Source organism: Planococcus citri, chromosome 2 (assembly GCF_950023065.1).
Source record: "Planococcus citri chromosome 2, ihPlaCitr1.1, whole genome shotgun sequence".
In the NCBI taxonomy this organism is placed as follows: domain Eukaryota; kingdom Metazoa; phylum Arthropoda; class Insecta; order Hemiptera; family Pseudococcidae; genus Planococcus; species Planococcus citri.
Genome location: NC_088678.1, coordinates 4,903,216 through 4,919,296, shown reverse-complemented (window position 1 = coordinate 4,919,296; position 16,081 = coordinate 4,903,216). Strand labels below are relative to the sequence as shown.

The following is a 16,081-nucleotide window of genomic DNA, read 5'->3' as shown; positions in this document are numbered from 1 at the left end:
CTCGCACCCTTTGACCCTGGAATGGGGTCAAATAGAGTTGGAAGGTTGAAACCTGCAATAGGTACTTCAAGTACATCCTTCCATTGTACTGTGAAACTTTGAACCCTCTAGGTCAATTTGGAGGAGCTGTAGGCTTTCCTAATTGTCGATTAAAAGTCAAAAAACACATAAAATAGCCCAAAATTTCACTTTTTTGACCCTGATGAGGAGTCATATGGGGTTGGAAGGTTAAAACCTGCAAAAGGCACTTCAGGTACATCCTCCCATTGTACTGTGAAAATTTGAACCCTCTAGGTCAATTTGGAGAGGCTGTAGGCTTTCTTAAACGTCGGTCGAAAGTCGAAAAACACGTAAAATAGCCCAAAATTTCACTTTTTAGACCCTGATGAGGAGTCAAATGGGCTTGGAAGCTTGAAACATGCAGAAGGCACTTCGGGTACATCCTCCCATTGTACTGTGAAAATTTGAACCCTCTAGGTCAATTTGGAGAGGCTGTAGGCTTTCTTAAACGTCGGTCGAAAGTCGAAAAACACGTAAAATAGCCCAAAATTTCACTTTTTAGACCCTGATGAGGAGTCAAATGGGCTTGGAAGCTTGAAACATGCAGAAGGCACTTCGGGTACATCCTCCCATTGTACTGTGAAAATTTGAACCCTCTAGGTCAATTTGGAGGGGCTGTAGGCTTTCGTAAATGTCAAAAAACATGTAAAATGGACCAAAAAATCCACTTTTTTGACCCTGGAGAGAGGTCAAATAAGGGTGGAAGGTTGAAACCTGCAATAAGTACTCACGGGACACCCTCCTACTGTATGCTGAAAATTTGGACCCCCTAGATCCGTTTTAGGGGTGAGGGGGTCAAAAATAGGGGTAAAATGTGGGTTTTCCCACCTTGAATGGGGTGGGGATGACCTAGGAAGCTGAAATTTAAATATGTTGATCACAATGGAGGTACCGACCAATGGTATGATTTTGGACCCCTTTTGTCCATTTAGGGCCATATTATGCCCCTCCAAAAAATGACTTTTCTGTAATTTTCAACTTTGACCCTCCCCACTGCAGGGGTTCACTCTAGCTCCCAAATGAACCCCATTCCTCAAGTTTGACTTTATTTGATCAATTAGAACAGGTTCCAGGTCATAAAATGTAAAAATCACCATTGTGCTAAAACTTATAAACCTACCATATCTTATGCATAAAATCTGTCACACCACCGGGAATCGTCAAATTTGAGCTCAAAACGTCGAGAACTATCAAAATTTTTGACCCCCGACTTTTTTATCCAAAGTTGGTCCTACCTCAATAGCCATCATTTTTTACAAAAATTTGGCTAAAAATAGAACTTTATGAGCTAGTTTGGCAAAAAGCAAGACTTTTAGAACAAAAATAATGAATATTGATTCTTTTTAGTTGGGGGGGGGCACAGTGGGCTGTGAGCACCCTCAAAACGCCTGTAATTCAAAAACTTAAAATGAACCTTAAAACAATAGTGCAATGGTATGCTCCCTTATGTTTTTGGGGTCGCAGAATACGAATTTGACAATATTTTTTTGGTAGGGGTGGGGGGTGAGGTGGTAAGGGGGGGTGAAAAGTCAAAATTTGACAATATTGATGTGTGATATGTCGAAATGTATGTTTTTGAGGGTGTAGATCACGAATCTGACAATATTTTTTTCGTAGGAGTGAATGGTGGGGGGCGAAGGGGGTGAAAACGGTGAAAAATCCAAAATTTGACTATAATGATGTGTGATACGTCGAAATGTACCAAGTACATATGAATAATTCAACTGAAAGTACCTAATTACTTTTCACCTTTTTACTGAATTTTAGTTTTTAAAAAGTAATTATAGAGGTATAATTCATGTTAAAATCTCGTTTTTTGCCTACTCTGTTGCATAAATTGGAACAGAACAGATTTTTGCACGTAGATGCACGAAAAATTTCAGTGGCTGGTAATACTTAAGATAGTGTATTTCAAGATGTTAATTGCCATTTTTGCCCCAAAGAGCCCCGGCGACCTCCACAGTCAATTATAGTGAAAAATCTTAGTGAATTTCGTTAAAATGTTATAAATTTTCTCTTACTAGGGCTTTAACGGCTTCCCAACAGAAAATTCTTCATTCCCCACCCTTCAGCTCTTCTACACCTTCGAAAACATACATTTCGACATATCACACATCGTTATAGTCAAATTTTGAATTTTTCACCGTTTTTACCCCCTTCACCCCCCACTATTCATTCCTACGAAAAAAATATTGTCAGATTCGTGATCTACACCCTCAAAAACATACATTTAGACATATCACACATTATTATTGTCAAATTTTGAATTCTTCACCCCCTTCATCCCCCACTATTCACCACTATTCACCCCTACGAAATATTGTCAAATTCGTGATCAACAACCTCGAAAACATACATTTCGACATATCACACATCATTATAGTCAAATTTTGAATTTTTCACCGTTTTACCCCTTTCAACCCCCCCCCCCACCATTCACCCCTACGAAAAAAATATTGTCATATTCGTGATCTACACCCTAAAAAACATACATTTCGACATATCACACATTAATATTGTCAAATTTCGAATTTTTCACCCCCCTCACCCCATTCCCTACAAAAAAATATTCTCAAATTCGTATTCTGCGACCCCAAAAACATAAGGGAGCATATCATTGTAGTATTGCTTTAGGGTTCATTGTAAGTTTTTGAATTACAGGCGTTTTGAGGGTGCTCAGTGCTCACAGCCCACTGTGGGGGGTACCAAAATTATCGACTTGCTGCTCGAAGATAAAAAATTGTAGAATAATTTTTACCTAAGGACATCAATTATTTTACATATTTTTTGATATTTCTCAACTTTTGAGCCTTTATACAAGGGAGCCAACAGCATTTGTGGGCCAAGGAAGGATTTTTCTTGAAAATGTGCTTATTTAGAAAGATTTTGCCCATTGAATTTTCAAAAAATTTCTAGAAATATCAATTTAAAAATCTTTTTTTATTTTATCCAAATTTGGGAGCTCCACACGAGAGAGCCAACATAATTTGGGAGTTCAAAGGAGGTTTTTGTTTGAAAAGGGGATTACGTAGCACAAATTATTCTAATGCGGAAATGGATATTTTCAAAAACATTTCCCCTAATTTTGATTTATTTTCATTTTTTTGGATTTTTTTTTCAACTTTGAGTTTTTTTTTCTTCTAGGGAATCAATATAGTTTAAAGGGCCACTGAAAGTTTTTTTTTGGAAAAATTTGATTAGTGGAGTTTTAGGACATGCTCTTTCAATCTAAGTATAGCTCGGTTTCATTCAAATCGGAGAATCCAACTTGAAAATGTTTCCTCGTAGGTCAGTAGTTTTCCCTCTAATATCGCAAATAGGCAAACACAATACCCATTTTTTTTCAACTCACACAAATACGAACACTTTTAGTCCACTTTGTGGACACAACCTGTCATCGTATAATAATGGATGATTCAAATTGTGGACACAGTACCGAGAAAAAATATCAGATAACTCATCACACACGCACAAGAAAGTTCAAAGTCTAACTCATTACTCGATTATCATCTTATCAGCACTTGACACAAATAAATTCATTAAAAAAAAAAAAAAAAAAAAAAAAATGATACGAAGATCGAAGCTCAACCAGTGCGTATTTGATGATGATGAGAGTATGCAAGGGGATGGGGGGGGGGGGGGTGTAAGTAAAATTACGTCGAAATTATCTCTTTTATCTATACACCATATTTACGCCGTGATTGTTTTCCGTACGGTCACAATGTCGTAATTATTATGGCGACAAAAATTAGCTCGTAGTACTCTTTATTTTGATTAGATAATATATACGTACGTTGGTTTACGACTAGATAAATAGCGACCCATCGACCGATACGAGATGGTACATAAAAGGCTCTCCCCTCTAACTTTTGTTCTCTTTGTTTTTTTTTTATTCGCATAAACTTCATATTTTTTCCCAATCTTTCGGTTGCGTGTAAAAATAACCCTTATATGTACGTGATATGTCACATTTGCAACCCTGCCCGCGAGTACTACGAGCAAGGCACCATGCATTTTACGAGCTTCCGTATTTAAAAAAAAAAAAAAAGAAAAAAAGAACGAAAGAAAAAAAATGTCGACTGCGGCGCATGGCGTCGGTTTTATGATAATTGGATCAAGGCTGTGCGGCGTCGTTGCTCCAGCAAAATACACTCACACTCGGTCATTGGTTGAACAGGAATTATTTTTTTATGGCTAACATTATTACTGGTTGGCAAATGTGCATGATTGCGGTGCTGTGCAGCAGTACCATACCAGAGGAGACTCGGTTTATCGAAGATATTTTTAACGATGAGACGTGCCTGCTGTCTGCCCCTACCCCTGCCCATCCCATCAAAATAAAACGACAGAAAAACCAAAAAGGGCAAACTTTTGTTGGCGGCAGAACTTCAGGCGGCGACGCAAACATAACAAATTGCCACCGATGGAAATTTTTTTTCCAAGTTTACGCGAATTTGAAATTCCACTGGGGAAAAATTTCCGTCGCCGGCGAGTATTAAATGAGAAATTTTTTTTCCTACCGTGAAATTTTGTCCAGTAAATTAAGACTGAGATGTATAGTAGATATAGAGTTGTAAACTTTAACCAAGTTGTTGGACGACAGAATAACCTCAGAAACGAAGGTACGAGTATTTTGCAAAGAAAATCTTTTTATAAAAAGTTTTATGGTATTAAAAAAGCAGCTATTTATACGTTTGCGGAATAAACTTGGAAATTTTTCGCTAGTTAAGGACGAATTACGAGGTGAAGGAAATCATTTCGAAATACTTCGTAAAACGAATTAAATTAGCGAGAAAAGGGCTGCTTCGTAATTCTGATTGTAATTATTAGATTTTCGTTGACTTGTTTTTCATTCCCCCCCCCCCTTCCCCTCGCATTTTTGATCAAAATTCAGAAATTCACATCGATTGTTACCAGTCCGAATGCACTTAAGTATCGATTAATTTTTTCCATTCGTCCATCCACCCCTCTCTCTCATCAACACTCTTAAAAACGACGAAAATGCTAAAAAAATTGAACACAACGTGAACGTGTCGTTCATTTGATTAGTTGTCGAGGACAATGAGTAAAATATTCCACAAATTTTTCAAGTCTAATCCAACAAAGCTTCTGAAAGCGACTGAAAAAATTGAAAAAAGTCGAGTTTATTGAAATAAGATGTGACAAGTCGATCACTACCTACCAATTTTGGATAGTCGAGTTAGATGAAGGGGAGGGGAGGGGGCATTGAAATTCATTCAAGATGGGAGGATGAAGAGGCGGGAGGGGTCGAGTCAGAATTCATCAGGAGAAAATTTTTCTTCATCCAAATAAAATTATTTTTAAAAGTTCGAACTTCTGAATTTTTAAATAAAGTTTTAATTTGTGGAAGAAGGAGGAGGGGGAGGCAGAATTGGAATTTATTCGTAAATCAAACATTTTCCAAGTCAAAAACATTCTAAAATAACGAAAACAAAATAGTAAAAAGTAAAATTCCGCAAAAAGAACCAATAATAGTTGAATGGAAAGTTTCAAAATTTGATTGAAAAACATGAAAAAAATTTTTTTATCCAATTTGAAAAAAGCTTCGATTTTTGGTGATTTGACAAAAAATAGAACTGCTGATGGAAAATTGTTTCAAATGTTCAGAACTTGATCAAATCAAAAGTTTTTTTTCCCTTAAAAATTCCTAAAGAGAACTACGAAAAATGAAAAATCCACTTCCTTTGAAAAAAAGTAAAACTTTCAGGAGAAAAATTGTTTCAAATGTTTCAAAAGAGAAAAAATGAGGGGAAGGGGAATCGAATTAAAATTAATGCAAGCCAAAACTTGCGAGAAAAAAATGAAAAAAAAGTGCTAAGGGAGTGAGGGAATGAAAAAATAATTTCAAAATTTCATTCAAAGAATGAGAAAAATAAAAAAAGATCGGGGAGGGGAAAGTCGAGTCGAATTCTTTTTTTTAAAAAAATTGTCTAATCAAAATTTATGGATTCAAGTTTACAAACATTAAAATTTATTAAATCTAACTTTTTTTGCAATTTTGGCAAAAAAAAAAACAAGACTTATTCACAATTATCACAAAAAACCGGAACTTTTGATGGAAATTTTTGAAAAGTGTTTTAATTTCTGGAGGAGCGAGGAGAAGGGGGAAGGATGAAGAATTGGAATTCATTCAAATAGGAAATTTTTCAGGTCAAAAACATTCAAAAAGAACAAGAAAAAAAATTGAAAAATAACATTCTGCAAAAAGATCCATATCAATGAAAAGTTTCAAAATTTGATTGAAAAACATGAAAAACTACCGTTTTTAATTTTGAAGAAAGCTCACTTTTTGGAAATTTTGGAAAAAAAACAGAACTGTCGGTGAAGTTTTTTTTCAAATGTTCAGAATTTCATTTAGTAAAATGAGAAGTTTTTTTTTTGAAAAATTTCCAAAGAGAACTACAGAAAAATGAAAAATTTATTTCTACAAAAAGAAGCAAATGAATGGAAATTTACAAAATTCAACTAAAAAATATTTTTAAAATGATTTTTTTTTTTTTTTTTGAAAAATCAACTTCTTGGCAACTTTGAGAAAAAAGTGGAACTTCTGGGAAAAATTGTTTCAAAGGTGAAAGATGGAAAGAAGGGAGGGGGGGGGGGGGTCGAAAAAAATTAATGCGAGGCAAAGCATGCGAGAAAATGGGGGGGGGGGATTCTGAAGAAATAAGGGGATAAAAAAATAATAATTCCAAAATTTTATCCAAAAAATGGAAAAAAATGAAAAAAAAATTGGGAGGCGGTAGGGAAAAGGAAAAGTTCAAATCCAACTTTTTTTCTTAAAAAAAAAATTAAAAGAATTTGTTTGAATGAAAAATTGAAAAAAATTGGCAATTTTGGCAACAATGGCGGAACTTATTTTCAAGTTTTTTCATGATAAAAGGGAGAGAGAAAAGAGTCCAATCAAAATTTATGGATTCAAGTTTACAAACATTAAATTTCTTGATTCAAAACTTGGTAAATATAACCTTAAGAGTTAAAAACAAAAATAAATGCGATAAAAATTTTTAAATTTTGAAATAGAACTCGAAAAAAGTTGTAACTCAACATCCTGACATTGACATCAAAGAACGAAAAATCTGAATTTAAAATATCAAGTAACATTTGATTAAAAAATGACTATTTGGCAATTTTTGTAAAAAAAAAAAACTGCACAAAACTTTCAGCAGGAATTTTTTTTGAGTGTTTCAAGGACTAAGCAGAGGTTGAATTAAAATCTACTCGAGGTGGAAAATTTCTCAATTTTAAAATCGTACAATTTAATTTTCAAAATACAGACTCTCGACAGAGGACAGGCTCCCTCTTTACCAAATTTAGATACAATTTGAAAAAAATATCCGTGTCGTGTGATAGACAAATCAAATTTTTTCCAATATTTCTATATTTTGACCCCGATAAAAGGCATCTAAGGGGCATGGGAGGGGTCGGATCGAAAAACCAAGACCACATTCGAGTTCACCATCTCTAAAAACATGATATTTGATACGTCACACGACTTGGACATTTTTTCTCTTCAAATTTCTAAGGAAAAAATCCCCCCCTCCTCGCTTGATAATTTCAATTTTGAAAAAGCTATACCTTACTTCAAATCAACACCAAAAGTTGAGACAATAAGATGGTAATTTTTACGTAATTTTAAACATTAAAGTTCGCATTTAATTTACACTGCCATTTTGAAATTCGAACTTTAGATTGAAAAGCCCAATTTGAGCGTCATCAATACTAATACTCGTCAATCAATTCAATTCGCGAATAAACATCTGTACACCTTGAATTTCCACGATGCGTATTAATTAATGCACTTCGGTATTTAGGCGCCGGAAATGGCCGCAAGTCGATTTAATACGCCGAAAATCCTCGAATCTAGACCAATATTTACCATTATAATGAGAAACCCTGGCCTGGGTCAAGAAAACATGCATACGTCGCGTCGACTGGTAGGTACATTGTGCACGTCAAAATCAAAACCATTCAAGGACGTTGAAAAATTATCACCGAGTTCAAGGTGGTGATAAATATAATGGTAAGATTTCAAAAAAATAATAATAATCAACGTACGAGTAGGTAGAGGTACGCTGAGCTTAAACAATGGAGGTTTATTTTCCTGCTTATATAGTGGTCTCTTTTACAGGAAGCCAAAGCACATAGTATTACAATTGGGAAAACGAGCACTAATAGCAGCACATTGAACGAGTTGAGGGCCGAATTTTCCATCAAAATTCTCATTCGATGGGTCCAATGGAAAGTACATAAAAAGTTAGCCTGTCCCAAAACTAATCGGAATATCAGATCACTTCGTAGAGACAATTATTTTCAAATTCAGAAATAACTTTCAAAAAATCCATTAAAACGAATTAAAAATCAGCTTAAATTCTTCTACATAAATGTACGTATATGGGTCGAGAAATATCGCACTTCACATTAACCTAACGAATAGAAATTCGATCTTAATTGATGATCTACATTAACCTTCCCCCCTCCCCCCATTCATCTCATAAAAACGCTGATTTCGAACGCAAAATAAACCGTACAGCATTATGTGCTCATTTACTCGTACATGAGCAAGAAATTCGTCTAAAGAAAATAATACACTAGGGCGATTATCTCGTGCACGTTTTCATTTCGTCGAGGTCATCTCACACAGTACACCAATTTAATTGCGAATATGGCAACTTTCGTAGGCGTCAAAATGATCGTTAAATCATATCGACGAGGCTCGATCTTCATCGTCACAAAAACGGCCTCCCTATAAGCCTCCATATTCGCATTTTTTAACGTTATCGATAATGAAATACTATAGGTATATTAAAAGAATAAAATATCGAAAAAAACCTACGTATTTCCATCCGAGGGTAGTTTTGCAACATTCGCAGTATATGTCTGCCACAGCGTGAAGACCAGTCAGCAGGACTCTTTCTTCAGCCGGACCACAACCTACGTTAACGCTGCGATTGAGAAAGAAAAAAAAGGATAAAATTCGAGTAAAATTTGAATAGAATCGTATAAACCAGAGTAAACCAGAATATTTTTTTATACTTACACAGAATTGAACAGATACGCTCTTCCTTGGCTGCCTTGAAACGACTGAAAAATAAAAAAAAAACGAAAAATAGAATTAATTAAAGGTACATTATACAGTCTTTTGTAATCTTATTTCGAGAGTACGCCTTTTTGAAATTTTTTTTCTTATAGAATGTGAATTCGAAAAATAGAGCAGGCAGCAGTACATTTTATTGCATCGACTAACTAGCTCTCATCCGGTTTTTCATCAACTTCTATTAGTCGCCATTAGAATTATAACTGTTTTGCATATTTTTTGGGCAATTTTTTTCCTACAAATTTTGCGACTTTATAGAAATTTAAATGCAAAATTTTTTTTGGTAATTTTCACGACCTCGACCTTCTGAGTAAAAAATTAAAATTCATCTCGAGTGCATTTCTTTCACGTCAATTAACAATTTTTTTCTGCTTCGAGTAAAAAGGATTTTTTCAATCAGACAATTAATTTTATTTATACGATTCACGAGCGTATAATGAATTTAAGAAATTCTACACTTCAATCTTTACTAACGATAAATTTTTTCACGATTTTATATTCTTTTGAAATTTAATGGATTCAACACCACCGCAGTAATAAGATGAGTAATTTTATCGTATTTTACGATTTTATAATCAAGCAACGTTTCTTTTCTGCTTTATGATTATTACAAAATTCGTGATATCTGCAAATTTTGTTAACAATTCTCATCGAATCGATAGACTTGCCTACTTACTGACAGATTGATTTTATGAATTTTTGAACCGAACAAAGAGGAATCCAAAGAGCACCTCAAAATACACCACAAACAAAAATTTGAAAAACTGTATAGTTCATTTTAAGATTTTTGGAGAATTTCTGAAAATTATTTGAGCCAGAAGTAGGAAAAAATTAAAATTTTACCAAACTCATAGTCCGGCATATGAGAATAGGAGTAATTGCATCCCCCACGCCGATCCTCCGTAACAACTTTTTTTCTTAAAGGGAACATCCTAAGAAACATTTTTAAGCAAACTTGCCCAAAAAAAAGTTGGCCTTACTTACAAAATGGCGGCCATTTTGATTGACAGGTCAGCCGAAATCGCAGATTTTGCGTTTTAACATAGGACTTGCACGAACTTTTTCAAACTTTACAAAGGTAGATCGAAAGATCATGCAAAATTTATCACCTGGCAAAATTTCAAGTACTAAAGTGCGTTTTTCGATTTTTGGTGAATTTTTTTGAAAATCCAATTTAGGCCAAAAATGAGGGAAAAAAATCAAAATTTTACCAAATTGACCAAGAAAGCTGAAATTTGGGATATGCCCTATTTTCGACAGGGCAAATCGATTGGAAACGGTTCCAACCCGTTTTGAGCAGTTCTGGAGCCTCCAACAGATTTTTGAAACTCGAAATTTCCATCAAATTGGAGTTGTAAAGCTGAAATTTATTCTAAAAACTAATTTCAATACGATACGAAGTACTGCAGGTGAATTTCAAGTCGTTTTGGATCCTCCAGCGACTTTTTGAAAATTCCTGAAGCCTCCAGCAGATTTTTGAAACTTTAAATTTTCATAAAATTTCATCAAATGGAGATGGAAAGCTGAAATTTACTCTACACTCCAACTTTAACACCCTCTGAAAACGACTTCTGGTGGATTTCAAGTCATTTTAAAGCCTCCAACGACTTTTTTGAAAATTACTGGAGCCTCCAGTAGATTTTTGAAACTTGAATTTTCCCCAAAATTTTATCAAACCAAGATGGAGAGTCGAAATTCATTCTGCAAACTAATTTCAATACGCTACGAAGTTGACTGCTGGTAAATTTCAAGTCGTTTTGGGGCCTCCAGCGACTTTTTGAAAGGTTGTATGACGTTTTTTTGAAAAATTGAAATTTCCTAAAAGTAGCTGAAAGCTTCAACACCATTTGAAACCACCATGTAGTCGGCGAAGTAAATTTCAGCTTGCCAACTCCATTTGATAAATTGATGTTGGGGAAATTTCAAGTTTCAAAAATCTACTGGAGGCTCCAGTAATTTTCAAAAAAGTCGCTGGAGGCCCTGAAATGACTTGAACCTACCTGAAGTCGTCTTCAGTGGGTGTTAAAATTGGAGGGTAGAGTAAATTTCAGCTATCCATCTCCATTTGATGAAATTTTGTGAAAATTTAAAGTTTCAAAAATCTGCTGGAGGCTCCAGTAATTTTCAAAGATAGTCACTGGAGGCCCTAAAATTACTTGAACCTACCTGAAGTCGTCTTCAGTGGGTGTTAAAATTGGAGTGTAGAGTAAATTTCAGCTTTCCATCTCCATTTTGATGAAATTTTGTAAAAATTTAAAGTTTCAAAAATCTGCTGGAGGTTTCAGGAATTTTCAAAAAGTCGCTGGAGGCTCCAAAACGACTTGAAATTCACTTGCAGTACTTCGTAGCGTATTGAAATTAGTTTTTAGAATAAATTTTAGCTTCACAACTCCAATTTGTAGAAATTTTGTGGGAATTTCGAGTTTCAAAAATCTGCTGGAGGCTCCAGAACTGCTCAAAACGGGTTGGAACCGTTTCCAATTGATTTGGCATGTCTAAAATAGGGAATATACCAAATTTCAGCTTTCTTGATCAATTCGGTAAAATTTTGATTTTTTCCTTCATTTTTGGCCTAAATTCGATTTTCAAAAATTCACCAAAAATCGAAGAACGCACTTTAGCACTTGAAATTTTGACAGGTGATAAATTTTGCATGATCTTTCGATCTACCTTTGTAAAGTTTGAAAAAGTTCGTGCAAGTCCTATGTTAAAACGCAAAATCTGCGATTTTGGCTAACCTGTCAATCAAAATGGTCGCCATTTTGTAAGTAAGCCCAATTTTGTTTTGGCAAGTTTGCTTTAAAATGTTCCTTAGGATGTTCCCTTAAAGAAAAAAGTTGTCGCGGTGAATCGGCGGGGGGGGGGGGTCAATTACTCCTATTGTCCTATGCCGGACTATAAGCTACGAGTAGAAAGCTGAAAATTGGTTGGTGCCTCATTTGTGGTCTTCCGAGTTTATTGGTGATAATTTCAAACCGTTTTGAGGACTCCAGGTTTTTTTTTGGAGAATCTGAAAATCTGCTGGAGGCTCCAGAACCGTTTGTAGACCATCATCAATTAACTAAGATCATCGAAAACCGGGTAAAAATCAAATTTCAGCTTTCCACATCAATTTCATAAAATGTTGGTTTTTTCCATTTTCTTGGCCCAAATTCGAATTTTTAAAAATCTAAAAATGAAATTCGGCGCCTGAAATTTGGGCACGTGGGGGTATTTTAGAGTCCTCTAACGATCCCCTTTTATCGTCGGTTGGGATACTTTAATTTTTGAGTTCAAAAAAAATCGAGTCAGCCCTCTCACCGAGTTGAAAACAAAAATTAAACAAATGGATAAGTAAATTCAATCGAAATGTAGCCAGAAATTTCCCATTTTGACGTCAGAATTCTTCTGGATAATCCGTTTTCCCAGAGAAACTGCCTCTGATCTCCCAAGCAATTTTGTCCCCTTATACATATAGAACTCCAACAATCAGTAAGAAATAAAAAAAAATCAAAAAAGAATGGAATGAATAATTCGATTTCTTTTTGTTGAAAATTTCCCACTCCTGCGTCATTATTCGCGGACCATTTTCTCGATGAAATGTTTTATAATTTTTCGGTCCTTCGCCTTTCTAACCATTCCCCAAATTCATCCATTTCGAATTTCTCACCACCACATACCGAAGTTCAGAAGCTATCGCAAGTACATATTATCTTATCACTGGGTATTCCTACCTCCTGCACTGTTTTGTCTATGGCCAGCGTGACAGCGCGGCGGCGCTAATCAAGCCAAAAATAAAAACTTCATTACCCCCCCGGGAAACCAGGAAATGGATTTTTTAACGCGTAATTAATTCTAATCAAATGTTCTAGACGCGTACATAATACACCTCTACACTACACAAGTGTTATGTAATCGATGTATAAACTCGCACGAGTCGGATCAAGGTCGTCTTTTTTCCCTTCCTTTACATCGCAATACCTATAATACCTATACGAATACGAATATACTCGTATACGAGTATTTTCGCCAGCTTTACTCGTATAAACATCGTCGCATGTAATATAATTACAACGCGTGAATACCGACGCGAAGACGACAATAGTTGAAAATTACGAAAGAGAATCCCATGCAATATACCAACTTAAATAACTAACTCGAATATATTACGAATTAAGCCATGAAAATGTACATAAATGTAGGTATAGGTACCTAGTACTGCAAGTTGAAGTTCGTACAAAGTGGTGCCATAGGACGCCTCGCAAAATAGTCATAAAATTGAAAATTCCAACAGTTTTTCGCACTGTGAGGTTGAAATTTTGCCTCGCGGTTCTTTTTTCGCTACTATTGTCGTGTCAGTCAAGAATTCAAATTTTAGGAATAAAAAAATTCCTAGAAATTCTGCTCAAACACTCGTATCATCATAGAAATTGCAGCGTTTCCTATTTGAAAAAACGCGAGAAAAAGTATTTTTAAGGAGGAGGGGGGAGGGGGGGTGAAAACCAGTAATTGATTAGTTCGAAAGAATTCGAGAATTTCATATTTCAAAAAATAATAGATATTGAATTTTTTGTACATGTTTGTACGTATTTTTATTGTTTCAACGTTTTTATGCAATTTCAATAACTTTTCATTGATTTTTACGAGTTTTCACAAATTTTAAGTATAGTTTTAAAATCAATTTCTATCAATTTTACCCATTTTTGAACAAGTTTTCGCACCAATATCGAGAATGCTCGACAAACATCTCCTAAATAGCAAATTGAGTAATTTTTTACGATGTTTTCGCCAAGTTTCGCTATATTTTATGTTATTTTACGCGCAATAGTAGAATTAATGGGAGATTTTTATACGCGTATTTGATCTCGTCGATTCTTATGGGGTAGTTCGAATACCTACGATACGATAGATCGATTGATGATAATTCGAGGTCGCTGAGTGTGCATATGTGTATTGGAGGGGGGGGGGTGATCCCTCAACATACGCCCCGCCCTTCCTGTTGATTTTTTTTTCAAAATGAGGAAGCTACGATGAAGATTTTGAGAGATCAAATTCAAAAAAAATATCATTACGTACCTATCTCAACTCCACGACTTTGGTTACACATCATTTTTCAAAACTGGGATTTAGTGACGTAGCCAGGATTTTTGAAAGGGGGTGGGGGGTCAGATTTTTTGAGCACGAAAAATCTACATTTAGAGGTAATTTTCTAAAAACCTTTCGTGAGGTGTGATTATTTTATGAAAATGTAGATAAAATTACAGCTGCAAGGTGTCTAACAGTTCTTGCGATCCAGAAGGTCAGGAAAAGTTTGTCTTTTTGCCTATCTTATGGGTCGTGCTTTTCTCCAAATTTTCAAATAATTGTGTCATTTAATCAACTTTGAGCGAAAAATGAAAACTCAATTTTTTAGAATTTTTCATTTTTTATAACGTCAAAATAATTAAATATTTTTTTAATGAAAACCAATCGATTACCTATTTCGATTATTCGATATAATTTCTTGGATATTTTTTTGTTCATTTTAAAATTTATAAGTAAATTTTTGAAGCTTTTTTTTTGGTACTTTTGTGAAAATTAATGGGGGAGGGGGTTATCAGTACATTTTCAATTTTGAAAATATCCTTCCTCGGTCCCTTTTTTCAGTTTTCAGATTTTGTTAGACACTCTGTGCTCGAGAGAAACAAGAGTGAAAATTTTCCGAAAAAATATTAAATTTTTGTTCGTGGGGGTTGATGGCCCCCTTCACCCCCTTGGCGCGCCACTGAAGGGGTTTCAGATCGAAAAATGAGTCAATATTTTCCAATTCAGCGTGTTAAATTCAATAGCAATCAATTTGTCATTTCATTTTCAATTTTTCCCCCAATTTTACAAGAATTGAAAAAAATTTGATGTGGTTCGTTTAATTCACGAGGAAAACACGGTTTAGTAGTTTTTACTGCTCCCCCCCCCAAAAAAAAACAAGATCGCGAAAGACCCTCCAAATTTCCAAAAATAATTGCATCTGGGTTATTTAGAGAAATTCTAACGCAGAAATCGAAAACTAGAAAAATAATGTTGCTGACTTCAATTTATTATTACTTCATATAAAAAATTTAGGTCTTTGAAAAATTTTCTGTTTCTGGTCAAAACTTTTCTAAATATCCCCATTCCCAACCCCTCTCTTCAAGGAGAAATCTCTCTCGGTCTCCCAGACAATAGCATTTCATATTAGGTAGCTCGAGAAAAATCAAAAAAAATTTAATTGAAATAAATTCATTAATTCTTTTGGTTTTTCTCCATTTTGGGGGCCCGTGTGTGAGAAACAATACTATTGTTTGAAGGACCGAGGGAGATTTTTTTCTCGAAGAAGGGAAGTGTTTAGAAACGTTTTGACCAGAAATAGAAAATTTTCCAAAAACTTGAATTTTTTATTTGATTTTTTCGACTTTGTGAGACTCTTAAAAAGAAACTCAACATTATTGAGAAAACCAGGCGATGCTTTTTGTGAAGAGAATATGCTAAAAAGTTTAGATCAGAAATGAAAAATTTTCAATTTTAATGAAACTTTTTGACAATTTTCACAAAAAGAGGAACTTTTTAGAAATTTTCGGAAAATAGAACTTCTATTGGGAAATTATGGAAAAAACAACTTTTTATACAAAAATGAGGATAATTTTGACACAAATTATAGATTTTTTTATGTATTATTTTGACTATTTTTAGAAGTAGAGACATTTTCTGGACTTTTTGACAAAAAACAGTGTATACATTTGTTTCGACATTTTTCACGAAACATTATTACTTTTATTGGAGGAGGGGAGGGGGGGGGGGGGTGAGCAAAAAAATCATTTTTCAGTCAGCCAAGGTAAAAATCGAGGTTTTTTGAACGTTTCGGCAGAAAATCCAAAATTTCTTATTTTTTAGCAATTGGAAATTTTTCAGAAT

The 16,081-nt window shown here is 34.6% G+C and overlaps 1 protein-coding gene across 3 annotated transcripts in view; it reads right to left on the bottom strand.

Moving 5' to 3' along the window:
• Ypel (Yippee-like) overlaps positions 1–16,081 on the bottom strand; it is a 97,770-nt gene that overhangs the window by 11,202 nt on the left and 70,487 nt on the right. For all 3 annotated transcript variants that reach the window (XM_065348134.1, XM_065348135.1, XM_065348136.1), the window contains 2 exons: positions 9,119–9,162; positions 8,915–9,023 (listed from right to left, as the gene is read on the bottom strand). In XM_065348134.1, coding sequence (XP_065204206.1) covers positions 8,915–9,023; positions 9,119–9,162 — 153 coding nt within the window. The remainder of the gene's footprint in view (positions 1–8,914; positions 9,024–9,118; positions 9,163–16,081) is intronic.